General features: G+C 46.9%; 1 protein-coding gene across 1 annotated transcript in view; it reads right to left on the bottom strand.

Moving 5' to 3' along the window:
• Positions 1 to 1,996: 1,996 nt before the first annotated feature.
• The window catches only part of SDHAF4 (succinate dehydrogenase complex assembly factor 4), a 62,426-nt gene continuing 43,915 nt past the window's right edge, over positions 1,997 to 20,507 (bottom strand). Inside the window, exon 3 of the mRNA XM_085610916.1 lies at positions 1,997 to 2,330. Coding sequence (XP_085467042.1) covers positions 2,221 to 2,330 — 110 coding nt within the window. The 3' untranslated portion in view covers positions 1,997 to 2,220. The remainder of the gene's footprint in view (positions 2,331 to 20,507) is intronic.

Here is a 20,507-nt window from a genome sequence, read left to right as displayed (position 1 = left end):
TCAGTTTACTGATGGGAACTCAAAAATGAATGCTTTCGCAATCGACGACTGTGTCCTGCTGCACATTACGATGTATGCTCGTTTGCCATTTCTGTGTTTTTATTAACCATCAATTAAAGGGGATTTGGCCCTAGTCATATTTCACAGAAATATTTTATTTTTCATGTATTGTTTGAAAACCTTGAGAAACAGGCACGTCTTGAGAGCAAAAACAGTACCCCGGTTTGACTACAGAGTAAAAGACACTGCTTTATATAATCTTGAACCTAAAATCTATATTTTAAATGTGGTCTACTTGCTTTTTCTCGGTGTTCCTAAAAGTGAGATTGTGGCCTAAATCTGTGAGAAATATGTTACTTTATTCCCAGACAAATAAAAGAACAAAGTAAGGCATTTAAGTAATTTAATCTGCAGCGACTTTTAATCTCTCTGATAGGGGTGTGCTTTGAGACCGACCAAACACAGTCAAAAGTCGGGTCTGGTGGCTAAGTGTACTAATGCGTCCACTGTTGGGGCATGTGTTTGACCTCATGGTCACAGCTTCAAATCCTCGTAGGTCCACTCCTTTCATCCTTCTGAGGTCGATAAAATGAGTACCATTGAGTTGGGTAACAATAAACCTCTGTTATTCAATGCCAAGATACCCTTCGCAAGGATCATGCGCTTTACAAATGCACATATTGTTTTTATGTTATATTTTGCTGCTGTAACCCTGCAAAGCTGAATTCAATGTCCACAAACATGTATCCTGTATACTAAGAGGTAGACATACCCCACCTCTGGTGATGTAAGAAAACACTAGCTTCCTAGTAGAACTTCAATGAATAATATATTTTTGCGCTTGCAATATTCAGAACCTGGTGTCAAAACTGCGAAAACAGTTTCAAGCACTTTATTTGTACTTTTTTTTATATTAAAATAACTTTATTTGACACAATTTAATTTGTATATATATACAGTTCTTATAAAACTACACCAGCTTTGATAATATTTTGGTGAAAGAACACGACAGTTGCATGTTTTTTATATATTTTGTCCAATGTCTTCTCTTGACTGCTTTGAGGGGTGAAGTGAGAGCCCTTTGTGGTGAGAACTTCGAGATTTTAAAAATAATAAACTTTCCGAAGTGAACATTTGTAAAGGATGGTGCATTTTGTGCAGGTCCGTGTCTAGTGCTTTAAAAAACAAGCATTGGAAATGCAATAGGTCTCGCCTTTTATTAAGTTAAAGCCATTTGCTTTGCTAATGGTATTGTAGAGCAAAGTAAATGGCTTTAACTTAATAAAAGGCGAGACCTATTGCATTTTCAATGCTTGTTCACACTGCGACTGGGACAATGGAGGGGGAGCATCTAGCACGCTGCCCAGGCTCAAGTTCTCCTCAAAACACTGTTTTCCTAGTGTGAAAATTAAAACAAAGCTAAGTAGTAAAACTGTCTACCAAATGCAAGGCATAACTGCATCAACTCGCTCCAAAACACTGTATGTTTAGGTTCAATATACATGACCGCTAAGTTTTGAGGGAAATGTTTGGCTTTGCCGTTTGCCTAAAATTAACAGAAACTGGACGTCATTTCAAAGCTCTGCGTGCTTTTGTAGAGGACGCAGGCTGACAAACTGTGTTTGAGGTAAACTTAATAGCTGGATATATCCAGTGTCAATGAATCGGGCAAGACAAATACTTTGACAGTTACATTTCCCAAGACCCTGAAATAGACAAACCACATCTGAAGGTATCTAGCAAGCATGTCAAAGAATAAACGTGTGAGGGAAAATAACACTACGTGTATTAAGATTATAAGATGAAAAGTGAGAGTATATTGCAACTTTCATTTCATTTAGTACACAACGTCTTTACAGGGACCACCTTAAAAGAGCAGATTCGGAAGATGCATACAACAGATGATGAAGATGATCACGACGCCCAAAAGAAATCCTAAGAGGAGCGTTAATCCTAAAGTATATACAACACTGTTTTAATAACAAAAAGAGCTTCATTAAACGCAAAAAACACTTTATTCCACACATTTTACGATCACATACAAATGTAAATAGACATAATTGTATTCAACATAACCACAAAGTGAGAAAATAGAAGAAATGAAGAAGTGACCGATCAGTAGATCTGTAGTTGCAAAATAAATCTGTTTTTGAGACTTCAGAGGAAAACTCAGTATGCCGTAAAAATGAGCTTCCAGTCCTAGGCTAGATAAAAGGGGCATTAAAAATCAATGCAACGTCCTTTTCTTTCCCAATCTCCATAACGAGTAGGCTCTGGGCCCTTGGGTCCTCCTTTTTCCTTAGTAACAGGGTTTACGCCATCTGGAAATCCTACAATTGAATAGAAAAAGTATAAGTTGTGCAGCAATAAAAAAAATACATATCTGTAACAGTGCCGTGAATATCTGATGCACAAGTGCAGTCTCTAAGAATTCTGACATTCACTACATCTTTCTGACACACGACGATGATGCTTTTACAATGCATACAAAAGGTGATGGGAGAAACGCTTGCAAACAGTTTAACCACTTGCAAGCTCACCGGGTAGCATGCCAAACCATCGTTTTTCACCCACGGTGCCACTCTAGTCAAAAGCCTACCTTATGCAAATCAGTACTGACCCTGCTTCTCATGAGAATAGTGCATCCTGAACTGCTTGGGGAAGACCTCTCAAGATGGGCCCACAAGCAACCCCAGGCCAGTTTCAGCTTTATTAGGCCTCTTCAGTGAGGTACCATCTTGGATCCTAAGGCAAGAGACCAACTTCTGGGCATACCCATTGGCACCTAGAGTGTTACATAAAACACATACTGGATGATGCAAAGAAGGCTTGCAAATAGTTTGACCATTGGCACCAAGCTGCACCCGACTGAAATGGTCGGACTAAGCCGAATCCGGTTTTGGGTTGCTTGTGTTCTGGTTCAGAGAGGACCTGCTTTGGTAGTTCAGGCTGGACTGTTCCCACAGAAGCATATTATACTGACAGTGAACCTTCTGCTACAGGAGCCGAAAGTGAGAAGATGGCTGCTCCCCTTCTGTGGGCAAGAATAAAGGCAGAAGATTTTCCCTAAAAGGGTCTGAATGGCTCCAAGTGATCAATGGATTCTGTAGTACTCATTTGTGCATGTATATATAGTTTACATCGAGTCACACACTCCAAAAGGTGCATAATTAGAGAGGTTTTGTCCTGATGAAAGCCCCCCCCTGCATTCTTTTAGGGGCATGAAATAGGGTTGGAACCCATCAACCTTCTTCGCATGGGTTGAATAATTTCCTTATACTTTTACCTTACCAATTGCAAACTTTTTATCAAAGGATTCTTAATCTACCAGAAGGTAGTTTTACCCCTTCTCTTTTTCTACCCTTTTTAACATTTAGTTACTTACATCCCAGGCTGCAGGGTACCCTGTTCTTTGCACCATCTCCAACAGCTACCCATACATGTCAGAGTACAAGCCCCCATATATGTCCTGTTACAACAGTGTGAGGAGGGGCCAGATAATGAAGCAGGTCACCCCAGGGTGAGTGAGGGTTTTCATGCTTTAAAGGAGCACATTCCTCGGTTTAGTCAACTAGGTGGGATCTCTTCTTTAGCAGAGGATATTCGAAGACTTAGTCTTTTTCTCCATGTGCATTTTTGCTAGTGTAGTTGAATTGGAGGACATGCCCTGAGATTTCCACCTATTTTCCCATGTGTTGCATATATGTACCCACTGAATAAGGCTGATTTGTATACGGCTGTATCTACTTGAGGTTGCATAGTGGGCACAAAAATGATGGGTTGGAATGCTACCCCAAGCAATTGCCCATGGTTATATTATTTGTAAACATTTCTCCCAACACCTTTTGAGTGTTTGATAACATGACGTGTATTTGTAAAGAGCACATTCACCCAGACAGGTATCTTGGTGCTGAATAACAGATGTTTATTACCCAACTCAATGGTAATCATTTTATCAACCTCAGAAGGATGAAAGGCTGAGTGGACCCACCCGGATGTGAAACTGTGACTATGAGGTCGAACACAGGCCCCTAAAGTGGACACAATTGTCCACTGAGCCACCAGACCCAGCTTGATGATGCTTTTAAGTATTTTCTAAAATAAAGAAAAAAACAAAGTGTCTGCTATGTAATTGTGAAGTATCGATGGGCACTCCATAGTTCAAAAATCTATATGAGCAGGGGATAATGAAATACTTGTTTGATAAGGCGCTGGTCCAGCTAGCTTGTGACTGCCTTCCTAGAAACTGAAATATCAGTATGTATTAGTTTGAGCCTAACAGCACCAAAAGGTGCGGAAATCTGCAGCCCTCACACAACAGCTGTCTCCACTCTGCTCTCTCAAATTCTTTCATCTGAACTGAAGATGCTTAGGAAGGTGAGGGTTAAAGTAGTTGCCTTGAGGGTAAAATTGGGCTTGATGCAAAATAATACAAAACCACAAAGGGAAGAATACAGGGGTGGAGGACCTGGACATATCCTGCTACTGTTGGTGCTTCCAGAACATGGAAATAAGTACTTTCTTCCCGTGTAGAAACAAAGCTCAAGGCCTATGCTGAAGCTTTGCTAGCCTACTCTGTTGCTATATTTCCTATGAATTGGGAGCGAAGGGTTTCCCGGCAGCACGACTATGTACGAGAGGAAATTCGCCACATGTCACTGGAGATGGCGAAACAGATGTGGAGGGCTTCCACAGCAAGAGTCTATGGTTGGGGAGACAAAAATGGTAAACTCCTCTACTGGCTTGCCTCCCTTCTTCTAACCAACCAGATCATATGGAGGTGACCGACAGCCCAGGGTGCACCCAATGTACCCTTTGTGGTATCGCACAGACTTTAGGGGAGTACAATCACAACCTTTATTCAGAGATCGGGCATGCAAAGACAGGGTTCTGTGGAGCAGACACCTATGGTGATGTTATAAATGTATCTCAAAGACAATAATCACAGTGAACAAGAAACACCACCTAGGTTATTAGTGGTGCCCACGGATCCTAGCGATCAAACAGGAATACACAAGACACTAACAGCAAGGGGGTAAAACCTAAACACAAGCACGATAGACAAGGAGCTAGCAAGGAGGAGTGCTTAACAGGAAAGGAAGGAAATCACAGGGCACACTTGTCAGGAAGCAAAGAAAAAAAAATAAAAGGTAATAGAAGAAAGACAGAAGGAATAGAAAGACAACAAACTAGGAACTGGAACCAAGGAATTAGGAAGAAAGGCAGGGACTGGAAAAGAAATGCAGAAGGGGAGGCAACAAGGGAATACAATAATAGTGCTGAATCATGAGTGTTAGATATGGGGGTCTTTAGTTGGCAGAGGTAGGTACCTTTGACCAAATATGGACCCTTGCGTCTAGTCAGGGTAAGGGGCTACACTCCTAAAATAACCCCTGCTCACCCCCTTGGTAGCTTGGCATGAGCAGGCAGGCTTATCTCAGAGGCAGTGTGTAAAGCATTTGTGAACACATACAGTAATACAGTGACAACACTACAGATGGACACCACACAGGTTGTATTATAAAAATAAGTATTTTTATATAGACTTAACACAAGACAAAAACGACAAAAATCTACAATACTGTTCTCAAAAATAGACTTTAAAATGGTAGGAAATAGCTCAGTTCTCTTAAGATTGTAAATGCAACACTTTACTCTCAAAGTACCTTGGATGCGTAACGCAAAGCAAACAAAAGGGTCTCAGGGAAGGTGATGCGTCCATTCCTTACTGCTGCGCAGGGGAGTTGATGCTCGCTTCCTTACTGTGTGAGGAGGTGATGCGTCGGTTTCTTACTGGTCTCCGGTACGATGCAACAAGATGGCACCTCTATGCAATACTTCTTTCCGGTGCGATGCGACAAAATGGTGTCTTGGTTACGATGCAACAACGTTGATGTGATACGTGCACGCCCGACGGCCTTGCGGCGACTCGATCTTCTGAGCCTCGACAGGCCCTGCGACACGCTTCTCCGGTAATGCGACGGTGACCTCTGCAGCAGCGGCACGCTTCTCCCGTGATGCGATGCGCTTCGGCAATGCAAGGGTGACAGCGGCGGCACGCTTACTCGGCAATGCGACAGCAACTGCTGTGGCGGCGACACGCTTCTCGTCGTGCTTCCAGCTCTTCGCGACAAGCAGTCTCTCAGAAGGCCCAGCACAACCGCAGGCACTTCAATTCCCAGCAAGGGAATTCAGGAGGGAGCTGGTGGTAAAGTCTTGTATCCCTGAGACTTCAGGCAGGAGGCAAGCACAGTTCAAGCCCTTGGAGATTCTTCAAGATGATGAAAGCACACTCAGTCCTCTTCTCCTTTCTTTGGCAATGAAGCAGCCACTGCAGGCCATCCCCCAAACACACAGCACAGGGGTAGTCTCCTCCTTCAGCTTCCTGGTTCTTATCCTCATCGAAGGTTTGTTTGGATTCCCAGAAGTGATCTTAAGTTCTGGGGTCTGTGCCCCCCTTTTTTTACACACATATCCTTTGTCTCTGAAGGCAGAGAGTTTGTCTGTACCTAGTCCAAACCAGTTCTGGGTGCATTCTGCCAGTTCACAACTTCTTCCTTTGTCAGTGTGGGCCAGGGTCATCAGACGCACCACAGGAGGTGGAGCCAGGATTGTGAAAGGCAGGCACAGCCCTATTCAGGGCCAGGTGCTACTCCTCCCACCACTCCCAATGTACATAGGTCTATTCAGCCTTGTGCTGACTCACCCTGTCTCCTGGAGCCACCCCAGCCTCTGTCACTCACAAACAAGACCTGGAATACACAACCTAGCAGAGGTAGGCTTGGATGGTTAGGCAAGAAAATACCTACTTTCTAAAAGTGGTATTTTCAAACACAGAATGTTAAAACCAACTTCACTACATGCTGTATTTTATCATTCTGAGTTCAGGCATACTAAATTCGTTTTTCTACCATGTTCTCTGGGTCAGTTATGACTAAGGTGTTATAATCAAACTGCCCATTCTATCCTATGAGGACAGGTAGCCTTGCAATAGTGAAAAACGAAAATGGCTGTAATTCACGATCAGGACATGCAACACATATCAGGGCATGGCCAACCTCTTACATACAGTGCACCCTGCCCTTGGATCTACTTTAGGGGTTTCTGATATGTAGAAAAGGGAAGGTTTGGGGACTGGCAAGTGTGTACACTGGCCAAGTCGACATGGCAGTCCCAGACTGCACACAGGCTCTGCGATGGCAGGCCTGAGTCATAGGTTACAAGCTGCTCCGGTGAGGGGCACAATCAATGCTGCAAGCCCACCAGCAGCATTTGATTTACAGGCACTGGGCACACGCGGTGCACTGTACTAGGGTCTGACAAGTAAATCAAATAAGCCAATCATGGAGTCACTAATCCATTACAACAATTTACAATGGTGAGCATATGCACTTTAACACTGATCAGCAGTGGTAAAGTGTCCAGAGTCATGAAACCACCACCAACAACAGGTCAGAAAAAATACAGGAGGAAGGCAAAAAGTTCAGGGATGACCCTGCAAAAAGGGGCAAGTCCAACAATGAGTCAAGAAAACAAAGTAGCACTGAAGGCTGTGCTGGAGCAGGAACAAGAATTGAGCAAAAGCTCAAGAGCCAAGGTAGCACTGCAGGCAGTGTTAGTTCAGGAACAGGGAATTACTAACGCTCAGGAGTCAAGGTAGCACTGCAGGCAGTGCTAGTTCTGGATCAAGGTAAGTTGCAGCAGCTCAGGAACAAGGAATAACTATAGCTCAGAACTCTGGGAACAAGGATAACAAAAGCTCAGGAAACACGGGTCGGTCTCACCGGTACACAGCTACAATGACCAACCCTGGACTGAAGGGAGCTGAGGCTTAAAAGAGCTCACAGTAATCACATGCATCAGGTGTGAGCAGGCTATCAGCAGCCAGCCACAAGTGAGCTGATTTCCTCCCCCATCCCTGGCCTGCAGGGGTGGAGACGAAGCAGTGAGCTGGGAATTCTAGGTAATGGAGTTTCAGGCATGAGAAGGATGACTTCCACAAAACCGGCATGGATTGGGACTGGATGTCAATTTCCAAGTAGCCTCCAAATGGCTGGAACTTAGTAAATGCATGAAGGGGAGGGTCCAGAAGCTTATTATGACAATGGAAAGTCCCACAAGTCAGCTTCCCACAGGGAGTGAATTGGGACACCGTCTCCATGCCCTGTATGAAGAGGCAGCACAGAAAGGTTTCTTCACCTCAGACATTGACATGGCCAGGATTGCAGAAATCCCAAAGACGCAACCTCCATCGACCTCCTATTCAGACTTTTGGTCAATTTCCCTTATTAACTCCGATGTAAAGATCTACGCAACCATATTGGCCATCCGCCTCATGCCGGTGCTTAGTACCGTTATCCACCATGACCAATGTGGCTTTGTTTCCCATAGAAGCATAAGACACTACCTCCGACGACGCCACGTTACATTAGCTCATCAGCACCTCCTCTCATTGAAATTGGCCCTTATCCTTATAGATGTTGAAAAAGTGTTTGATACCGTGGACTGAAGATACTTGGATGAGCTGCTGACAAGGGCTGATATGGGGCCGCGGTTTTGCAGACTCGTTTGTGTGCTCCATTCCAATCCCACAGCCAAAGTCCAGATGAATGGAGACCTATCAGACCCCTTTCCAATCCGTAGAGGAACAAGTTAGGGCTGCCCTGTCTCCACTCCTCTTAGCCATCGAGCCTTTGGCGCGCTTAGTCAGATGTGACGCCCAAATTAGCGGTTGGCAATGGGGAGAGGCGCGGGAACAACGCATCGCATTGTATGGGGACAACATTCTATTCTTTACAGCACATCCTGAGGGGATGGGTCCACGCTGTCTTTGATTACTACAACTTTTTGGCAAGACTTCTGGGTTGAGGGTCAACCCAACTAAATCTTTCGTAGTGCCCCTGACTGACTCATTACTGTTTCGCATGGCAGTCCGCTATCCTAATTTGATGCCTAAATTTTCGATACTTAGGAATCTGGATGCCGCTCCACCCAACGCTCACTTCGCCACTGAATCTTAGCCAAGTGACTAAGAAAGCTCAGGAATACCTGCATAGATGGAAGACGCTACCGTTAAATCCATTGGGAAAAATAGCCCTATATAAAATGAAGATACTTCCCAGATTCCTTTATGTCTTTCAGAACCTCCCGCTCTGTCTGCCACATCATTGGTTCCTGGCCCTGAACAGTAAAGCTGCCTCTCTCCTTTGGTGTAAATCCAGACACCGACTGGCTCGTTCCCACTGTCCGAAGGCTCCCTCTGATGGAGGCTTGGGACTATTCAATCTTTATTTGTATTACCTAGCCACCCAACTTTTGGTAATTAATGATTGGTTTTCAGGAGGGTGGTCTGACCCAATGCACCAGTAGGAGCAAACCTTCCTGGGTTTTCCAAGATCCATGCAATGCTGTACGGGTTCTCAATCCCCAACTCCATTCCAGCAGTGACCAAAGCAGTTTTCCTTGCATCGAGACCCACGCTTTGGCAGACACATTAGGACACAAAGCTGACACTAGAGCCCCCTCTCTGGCATGGCATCTGGTTGAAAGATGTGGCCACATTGGAGGGCTTCAGGAAGTGGGACCTTATAGGGATTTCACAATTGGGAGACATCTGGTCAGGGACCCATATAAGGACATTCCAGGAGCTGCAGGACACACACAGGTTCAACAATGTTATAAATACTTGCAACTTAGGCACGCGGTCACCACCCACATCCCCGCCGACACTCTCATCCCAGAGTTTAGTCCACTGGAAGCCAAGATTCTGATGCAGTCACTGGGGACAGGAGGCATTTCCCAAATCTATCGCACACTCGTTATCAATGCCTTCCCTATGCTAGATTATCTCAGGACACGCTGGGAGCATTGGCTGGGCCCCTTAGGGGAGGACAACTCATGGGACGCCCTCATGGCCCCCGGATCATTACCATTTCCTCCAGACTGACGCTAATCCAGACATATTATCTATACTGTGCTTATCTCACTCTGGCCAGACTACACCGGGCTTGCCTTTTGTCAAGCCATGACTGCCCTCGCTGTGTGATGATCACTGTAGTCTTGGATCACATAGTATGGGTATGCCCGGCAATAAATAGATACTGGACCACTATAGCCACAAAGTTCACCGGGGTACAGGGCTGGGAGGTCCCCCACACACCTGAGGCCTTTCTCTTGGGGGTTCTGGAGAGCCTCGAGCAGATAAAGCGTTCTTGGGCACAGCCCATATGGTGCCGAAAAGCGACATAGCCACCATATGGAAGCATCGCCACCCCACACAGTGTCACAGTGACCCAGAGGCTTGGACTGATGTGCGATACAGGAGAAACAGGTTTATGTAGCACAGGGCTGCTCATGGAAGTACGAAAAGGTGTGGAGCAGGTGACTGGGGCAGGTAGAATGAATTGGGTGAAATTTTACTAATAGTGCGCTCATGTGAAAATGCATACACACTTCAGTGTTGTAGTTGATGTGTTTCGAAAAACACAATCCGTGCATTGGGTCAAAGCGTACTTCATCCTGCTATCATGTGGCTGTATTGTTTGAATTAAAATCAATAAACGTGACTATCCCAAAAATAAAAAGCAGCAGGTTGACAACTTGCCAAAAAGCAGCGCTATCTCCACGTTGCAGGCCTCCTTAAGCTCTTACCATGCTTCTCTTTTAAGTGCACTTATTCTGTTCCTACATCCCATCCTATAGAGCTTTCTAGCCTCCTTAACAGTTACTTTTGACCTTGGTATCTGTTGGAGTGCCAACTTTAGAGCTGTGTGTGTCTTGGTACAGATTTTGTCAAACCATTTAGGGCCACAGCTGACTGATTGTTTTACTCTTCCTAGTAAAAGCAATCTTCACCTCCTATATTTGAGAAAGAGTCCACTATAACTTGATCAGGGGAATCAACTTGTAGGCACACTTCAAAATCCGAACGACACCCCCTTACTATATTCTTTAAAAAGTAATCAGGAATTATCCTACCCCATCCTATTCGTCTACCATAATCCTTAGTAAAAGGAGTTTCTTTATATAAATTAGGGTTCATCTATTCCTTAAAATCAAACTAGCCGATATTGGATATAGGAGGGTTATGATCACTAATAACGTTCCATACGGCCCTGAACTTACTGAGGGAAAGGCCACGGCAAGCAGACAAATATAAAATCAATAGCTGAGTTACTACCTCTACCCTTAAGTGTGGGGAACGGAGTCAGAGGAGACATAGTTTTCTTTAGTCAAGAGATTAATAAGATAAACGTGGGATAACATATCATTTACATTATCTCCCTAATGAGTATAGGAAAAGTAAACCTGTTCAGAGACCATTAATTAAGTATCTGCTCTCTGCTTAGAACTACATGAAGGATGTATATTAAAGTCTGCTGGTAGTATAATAAAAGGGAAAACTGTCCAGGCAAAAATGGTCACATCCCGAAATGTTCTTAACTGTTCTTCCAGCTTAACTTCGGACGAGGGAGAATTGTAAATATTAATTACCAGAAACCAGTCCTAAGCTCATAAATGTTGCAAGTCCCCCTTTAATCTACCTTGTTGGGAAGTTACTACAATGTCCCGGAATACTCTATACCCATCTATAAAAGAGATCCCCCTTGGTATCCCAGGTCTTGTGTAGACACACTACCCCACATGACTTACACAGATCAACACACTGGTCATTATCCAGGAGAGATCTAAACCCTGCTACATTCCAACTAAGTACACCTAAATGGGCTTGCCTGTCGTAGGAGCTCCCCTACGGACCTGAAGCCCCTTGGAAGCCTCTTCCCCAGTTCCTTCCACCATCCTATCTCTGTCTCCTACAATCACCTGAAAGGGACCAACCCTCACCCTGTTATGTCAATCTATATCTGCTGGAGCCTCGAACCGGTTGTGGGTGGGGATTCCATAATGCGCACATCTGTCCCAATCCATTCTAACTGGCGCCAGAACCAACCTTCCATTAAACCGGGTGTGTACCTGGGTGGAAACCCTGGCAACTCGGAGTACCGGTTTATAAAAGTATCTCAAGGGCAGTAATGCAATATGACTAAATTTCAGCTGCGTGCTCAAATGCCCATAACTAAACTTTTTTCTAAATGAGTGCTAAAGTTGACAATGATACAATCCCAGACCTGTCCACCAGCCCTGTCCCTATCCATCCCACCTTCCTGGTCAAAAAGATCTTAGTAGCCAGTGAAGTTGAAAATGTTCTGTATCAACCCAACCAGTTCATAATCTTATTAAGTAACTCTGTGTGTGCCTCCTTTTGTCCTTTCTTCAAGGGAAGGGGGAACCCCCACCAAGATAATTACAGGAAGACAAAAGGCAGGTGGCAGTCCTATCAGTGGCTGCTTTTCTACTTCAGATCCCCCTTCTTATTTGATTAATCCTGGGCCAGCGCCAGGAACCCTAGTTCTCCTAGGCCCCACCGCTACAACTCAACCACCCTCCACGTACTATCCTGGAAGATACACTGACTGCGCAAGATCCTCGCCGATCACCACCCATGGACAGTTCTCATGCAGACCCTGCCACAGATCCTTCACCATCGACAAAGCACCCACAACCGTCGAAGGCCCGCCTGATGCACGCACCGCCGAAACCCTGACTTGCATCCTCCTCAACGTGCGCTCCCTGCACCGACACGCCATAGAAATCTGGGATCTGATCGACACCCTCTTGCCTGATGTCGCCTTCTTCACGGAAACCTGGAACAACGCCACCTCCGGCCCAGACATCGCCACGGCCATCACCGACGGCTACAAGATCCAGAGAAAAGACCGCTCCCACCGCCCAGGAGGACTCGCCATCGCATACAAGACCCCCCTCCGACTCTACACATCCAGCACGACTGACCCCCACTCCAACACAGGGCACCTCCAATTCCAGATCCAGACCAGCCCCAGGACCATGCCGCGTGACACCCTTAGCTACAGACCGCCAGGACGTTGCACCCAGCCCGCGACTACCATCGCCGAGCTCGCCGCACCCCACGCCATCACCTCCACGGACTACATTCTACTCGGGGACCTGAACTTCCACCTCGACAACTGCAACAACTCCGACTCCACCACTCCTCGACAATCTCGCCAACCTCGGACTGAAGCAGCTGGTCAACACGACCACCCACAGAGCTGGACACACCCTCAACCCCATCTTCGCGGGAGGGACAAACTTCCGCTTCAGCCACACCACCCAGCCCCTCTGGACAGACCACCACTGCGTCCTCTTCACCTTCACCACCACCACCGCACCCAAACCTGCCCCGCGCCTGCCACAACGGAACTGGAGCAAAGTCACAGAGGAACACCTGAACACCACCCTCTTCCAAACACCCCCCAGCTCCACGACCGACACCAACTCCGCAGCCATAGAGTTACACCGCTGGATCTCCTGCTGCGCCGACAAGCTCGCACCCCTCCGCCACCCCGCCAAACAACGCCCGCTGAAGGCCGCCTGGTTCACCACAGAACTATAAGAAGCCAGACGCTCCTGCAAACGCCTAGAGAAAACCTGGCGAAACCAGAAAACTACACAAGCACGGAACAACCTCAGGAATGCCCTGAAGGAATACCACCAGCGCATAGGACACCAAACGGACCTTCATAAGAGAAAGTCCAGACCAACGCGACCAACGCCAAGGAACTGTTCAACGTTATACAGCAGTTCGCAAAACCCACCAGCGAAGCCACGGACGTCGCACCTTCCCAGGAACTCTGCAACAAGCTCAGCTCCTACTTCCATCTGAAGATCAAGGTCCTCTACGAAAACTTCAGCGAACCGACGCCGAACACATCACCGGGACCATGAAGAAAACCCACTCAGGAGCCCCAACGGACTCCTGCTCACCGCACATATTCCACAGGACCGCCATCGCACCCGAAATAGGACGGACCATCAACCCCTCCTTCAGATCCGGCATCTGCCCAAATGACTGAAAGGGGGCGGAGGTTAAACCCCTCCTCAAGAAACCAACGGCCGACCCAATGGACCTGAAAAACTACCTGCCTATCTCTCTCCTCCCCTTCGCGGCCAAAGTCACTGAGAGACTCGTAAACGTCCAGCTGACCGCCTTCATCGAAGAGAACTCCATCCTAGACGTCTCCCAGTCTGGATTCCGCAACAAACACAGCATCGAGACCGCCCTCCTCACCGCCAGTGACGACATCCGCATGCTACTCGACCGGGGACACTGCGGCCCTCATCCTTCTAGACCTCTCCGCAGCCTTCCAACACCGTTTCACACCGCACGCTCACAACCAGATTTCATGACGCGGGGATACAAGGAGCCACCCTCGACTGGATCCAATCCTTTTTATCCGACAGAACCAAGAAGATCAGACTCCCTCCCTTCCTTCCTCTCTGAACCCACCGACATCAACTGCGGAGTACCCCAAGGATCATTGCTCAGCTCCACGCTCTTCAACATCTACATGGCCCCCTCACCGCCTTCGTCAGACAGCATGGGCTCAGCATTGTATCCTATGCCAACACCCAGCTCATCCTCTCACTCACAAAGAAGACACCAGACTCTGTTTTCAGGAAGGAATGAAGAACGTGGCAGCCTGGATGAAAGACAGCTGCTTTAAGCTCAACTCAGAAGACCGAGGTCCTCATTCTCGGTCCCTGCACCTCCGCCTGGGACAACACCTGGTGGCCGTCCGCCCTCGGGAATCCTCCCACCCCTACAGACTACGCACGAAACCTCGGCATCATCCTCTACTCCTCCCTCTCCATGAACCGCCAGATCAACGACGTTGCCCCCACCAGTTTCAACTGCCTGCACATCCTCCGCAAGACCTTCAAATAGATCCACCCCCCTCCCGATTGCAGAAGGAACCCACGCGCTCATAACCAGCAGACTGGACTACGGAAACACCCTATACGCCGGAATCAACAGAACTCATCTGCACAGACCATCCAGAACGCCGTGGCCAGACTCGTCCCCGGGAAACCGCGTCACAAACACATGACCCAACACCTACGAGACCTCCACTGGCTCCCCGTCAAGAAGAGGGTCACCTTCAAACTCCTCCCCCACGCCTACACAAAGCCCTCAACAACATCTGACCCAAATACCTCAACGAGGGAGTGTCCTTCCACGTACCCAAAAGGAACCTCCCCTCTGCCGACCTGGCCCTGGCGGAGGTCCCCCGCATCCGCAGAAACAGAACAGGCGGGAGAGCCTTCTACTACATCACAGCCAAGACCTGGAACGAGCTCCCTGTGAACATCAGACGCTCCCAGACCCTGCACAGGTTCAGGAAGGACATCAAGACCTGGCTCTTCGACTGATCCGGAGCTGCTCCCCCCTCCGCCCCCCAGCACCTTGAGCCCCTCACGGGTGAGTAGCGCGCTTTATAAACCAATGATTGATTGATTTGCCTCTCCCTTGGTTGATATTGGAAAATGACCCCTTATCTCGGGCATTGGAGATACCAGCAGCAGTACCCTCACGGGGCATAAGATTGGCAATGGTTGACCCGGTACTCAAATCTTTGTTGGAGAAACCGGACAAGGACTCAGAAGGTAGGATAGGCATTGGGCTAGGCGATAGGACTAGTAGGTTAGGAGACAACATGTCTCGATTCCCAGTGGCAACTGTCTCTGCCATACCTGAGCAGTGACTAGACTGTTTTTTTTGTTTTAATCTTTTTATTTATTTGATCGTTGACAAATGTCATGGCAAATAACATACAAAGAGATACATTAGGAAAAGAGACAATACAAAAACATAACCAAAAACATAACATAAGCTTTGAGATCAGTCATGGAGCCTAAAAAAAAAAAAACAGAAATGAAGAGTACGATAGGACATACACCTATATACCTATGCAACCAACAATCGGCTGATCCCATCTGTAACAGTTATCATTGAGACCATTCCTTGATAGGGGCCCACATTTTAGTACCCATCTCCCGCCTCCTTTTCCCCCTTAAGAGGTACACAGACTACTCCATATTATACAGTGCCAACATCCTAGATCGCCAATTAAAAAAAGCAGGAGCTTCGGGGCCTATCCACTGTGATGTAATGCACAACCGAGCCATCGCCATTGCTATAAACAAAAAGGCGGCAGTATATCTGGTTCTTCCGACCATCCCGGTATCCTCATATCCCATTATGACCAACTCTGGGGAGATTACGACCGGGATTTTTAGAGCTGTATTTATAAAATACTCAATTTCATGAAAAAATTCCCCCAGGCTTGGACCCAGATAAAACATATGGATCGTGTCAGCCGCTTGAAACACACACCTGCCACATCTATCGCCCTTCTGCCCCCCCCCCCCAACTTAGCAATTTTCGCAGGTGTGTAGTACTAATCAAACACCGCCATATAACATTGAGTCTGAAGGCTGCCAGAGATTAAGATCTGGCTTGCTAGTTCTAAGATGTAATCAATATCGACCCCCTTCTTACCAAGTTCTCTCCCACTTGATATTCTGATCATCGATATCATCCGGGAAACGAGACAGACGATATTGATAAATTGTGCCTATTCTCACTTTGCCTTCGGCCCAATTCAACTATAGAAATCTTTTCAAACACAGAAGTAGCCCCACTTCGATGTCTATCAAAAAAACTCCTAATCTGAAGATATTTAAAAAAGTCGTTATTTAGCTGAAACTTCTCCCTTAAAAAAAGAAAAGGATGCCATTTGCCCTTCCTGACACAAATCACCAGTAACCTTCAGACCCAACCGCTGCCATCTAAAGATAACCTGATCCTGAAAAATCGATGGCAAAATACCAGCAGCCGAAAATGGCGTATAAGCATTGATATTTGGGATTTTCCCATTTACGCCAAATTTTCGGCCAAATCGAGTACGCAGCACTAATTACTTTAAACCTCGTTTTCTTAAAATAACTCTGTTCCAATATCCGAACTAGAATGCCCTTTGCCGCCTCCCCCAGACCTATTTCATAAATAGTCGGTCTGTTAGCCAACGGGACCTCAGCCCTATCCCCTACTAAGAGTATTTAAAAATGTTGCAACATGGATGACCAGTAGTACAGCAAAATATTGGGAACCGCCCAGTCACCCCGGTCCCTACGGAGACACATCCATTTGGCAGCCCTGTGTGATCGGCACTAGCCCCAAAGAAATCTAGAGCATATCCTCTCAGCCCTTACCAGGCATTCTTGAGAAAACTCTAGGGGCATGGTTCTGAATAAATACATAAACTTTGGAAGAACCAGCATTTTAAGTATATTGCAACGGCCGTATAGCGAAAGATGCAGATGGTCTAGTCTTTCTAGTTTAGTATTTATAGATTCGACCACTGGTAAGATGTTCAGGTCGGGGATGCCATCAACTGAGGCAGTGATTTTAACCCCCAGATACGTTGCTTCAGTAACAGGGACATCGGCAGGACACAGAAAAGCTGGATGTAGGATCTGCGTCTTCTCGATATTCAATTTATACCCTGATGTTGAGCCAAATTGCTGTGCGAGAATCTTTAAAGTCGCAAAGGCCAAGACAACATCCCTAGTTAAGACCACGATATCGTCCGCATAAGTTAGCGTTTTATAGTCTGTATCATTGACCCTAATCGGCAGAATATTTTGATTCCCTTCAATTTTGCTAAGACAAGGGTCAATGTACAGAGCAAAAAGCAAGGGTGAACACGGGTACCCTTGTCTAGTGCCCCTGCTATAATTAAATGTCCCTGTTTCCTGGCCGGAGATACGGATTGTTGCGTCTGGGGAGATATACAACGCCTGTAGTGCCTGAATAAATTCCGTACTGATCCCTTTCCAGCGAAGCACTGCCCACAAAAATCGCCAGGAGACCCTGTTGAACGCCTTCTCGGCCTCCAACAGGATCACCCCCAAGGGCGACTGTGGCCTGCGCCCAATCCAGCAAAGCGATGACCCATCTAACATGGTAAGCCGTGTCCCTTCCAGGAATAAACCCATTTTGACGTATGGACACTAGCGGAGTGAGGACTTTCGCGAGTCTAGTGGCTAGGATTTTTGAGTAAACCTTCCTATCCGTATTAATAAGTGAGATAGGGCGACAGGAGGAGTGATTTACCTCAGGCTTATCTCTTTTAAGGTCTCGAGGCAAGATGGAGGCTGGTCACTCGGCTGTATGACTTGGCGTTCGGGTGCTCTCCTGGACAATTCCTCCCAAGTTCATCTACTGACTTGATGGAATAAGTTAAAAGCGGCAGAAAATCCGTATAATTTGAAACCGACCGAGATGCTCTGGCGATTGATACAGCTGCGACGAGACTTACCTAGCAGCACAGCCTGGTTGGGATTCCTTTCGATCTGCGTGGGCTTCTCAGGATCGCTTCTACGGCTGCATTGTGCTATGGCGCCGAAAGCACCTCCAAAGAGTCTAAAGACTCATACTCTGCTCGCGCAGTCTGCCAGCCCCAGGAAAGGCGCCAGCGGGGAAAGAGAACCCCAAGTCAATCGTGGGACAGCAGAGACAGTGGCTGGAGCCGGCGGACACCCCCAGACGATAGCTGCAGGAGCGGGCAAAGGGAAGCAGACGCTCCCCTCACTCTTCAAGGTGCAGGCTGGGAAAATTTAAAGAGCTGAGCCTCTCACGAGCAGGGGAGTGAGCAAGCAGGAGTTAGTATCTGCTAATAAATCCCCAAGCCATCTGGACGCAGAGGAAGGAAAGATGAATGCAGGTACAGTCTCCACTTTGTGTGTGTCTGATGGGAGTCAGCGAGTGTCTGTCCGCAATCAAAATGAGTTTCAGTATAAAGAGCAGGGTCGGGCCAGTTCGCCGGTTCACAATGGGGGCTCGGCAGCTAATGATACAACGCTTGTTGGGAGAAGTAAAAGTATGCTCGAGGCTGATTTGGATGGGAAAAGCTAATTCAGGACTATGGTGACTCCCCCAAGCAGTGAAATTATGGAATTGTAGTCCCTCAGTCTGAAGTTCAGGCCATAGGAGATCAACCAAATGCTAAATCGTTCAGCAAGGGGGATGATCCTACAAGAACAGAAGTTCAAGGGGCTGGCTCAAGGGATCTTGGCGATGTTAGCGGGCTCGTAAAGGAGCTTGAAGGGGGAGACAAATTTTATTCAATGTCAGACCCCTCGGGATCATCGGAGGATGAAGGTCCGGAGAAGGAGTGGACGGATGATGACAGCGATCTCGCTGACTGGCGGTTTGGAGAAGGGTAAACGGGCGAAGTATCGCTGCGAGATGAGGGAACGGTTTGCAAGCCCAAGAAGCAAAGAGATCAAGGGGGTCTCATGACAAACAAGGCCTCTGGGATAATGGGATCAATGGCATGGGATTATTCCTTTTCTACTCAGCCTGGAACTATCGGGAGTGCCGTTGTGGTTGATACTAGTGGTACAGATGTCACTCAGGGACCCCCCTCAGAAATAACATTGTCCACCATTTATCAGATTATTATGGCGCCGGGAAGAGACATGTCAGGAAAGCTCTCGTACACAGGGTGCATGTCGTAAGATGCAAAATTCGATTCGGAGAGTGTCCAAAACGTGTTTGGACATAGCAGCTAGGATCGTTGAGGCTAAAGAGAGGATTTCTACGTTAGAAGATGATCTTGCAGTACAGAAAGGCCTTACGGACTCGATTAAAGCACAAAGGGACGATATGCTGTGGAAACTGACGGACCTGGAGAATCGCGCCATGAGGAATAACTTACGAATCTTAGGAATTCCGGAAGGCAAGGAGGGCTCAGATGCCTGACAGTTTGTTGTACAACTATTTTCCGAAGCATTTCCGGACTTGAAGCAGTGGGACTGGCAGGCAGAGGTGCAGCGAGCACACAGGTTTCCCTTCAAGCTAAGGCAGAACTTGGACTCAGCCATGGATAAACCCTGGGTGATACTAATCTGTCTAAACAATGTTTTAGCCAGAGAGGGAGTCTACAATCTAGCAAGGCCAGACAGGAAGAGAGTAGGGAAGGACTGAGTTTTTTGTCAGACCCGATTTCTGTCAGGCAACAGTTGAGCGGAGGTGGCAGCTTCGCCAGCTAATTGCAGCATTTCAAGCAAAAGGGGCGCAAGCCTTTTTGCTCTATCCCTCTAAGTTGAAAATAATATTTCAGGGACAGACAAGATTTTTTTTGTCTGAAATCCAGGCAAAGGAATTTTTGAATTCAATTTAGAAAGTGCAAATGAATCAACCTTTTTTTTCCATCATTGGGATTATCACAGTCTTGTTAAGGAGGTGGGGGTTGAGCTAATGAAAATGTTTTTTTTCTGGGTACTATATTGGCTCGTAGTAGCTCAGATCCCCTCCCCGGTAAAATGGGAGGAAGAATCCAGGGGAGAGCGGGGGTAGCCAGTTTATACCATCACAAGGACCTCGGTCCTGTTGCCTCACAAGGGGAAGGAGTGTTGGGGTGGGTGGGGCAGTTGGTTTGGGGTAAGGAGTAGGGGTAGGTGTAGGTGTGGGGTCAAGGGGGGTGGGGCTTGTTGGGCACGCTGGGTTTTGGTCTTTAATTGTAGTCATGGCAATTGTAATGTGAATCTTGGTATTGGAACGGAGATAATGAGTAAAAATG

The sequence above is a fragment of the Triturus cristatus genome, chromosome 6 (assembly GCF_964204655.1).
Source record: "Triturus cristatus chromosome 6, aTriCri1.1, whole genome shotgun sequence".
Classification (NCBI taxonomy): domain Eukaryota; kingdom Metazoa; phylum Chordata; class Amphibia; order Caudata; family Salamandridae; genus Triturus; species Triturus cristatus.
This window is presented reverse-complemented; position numbering and strand designations above follow the sequence as displayed.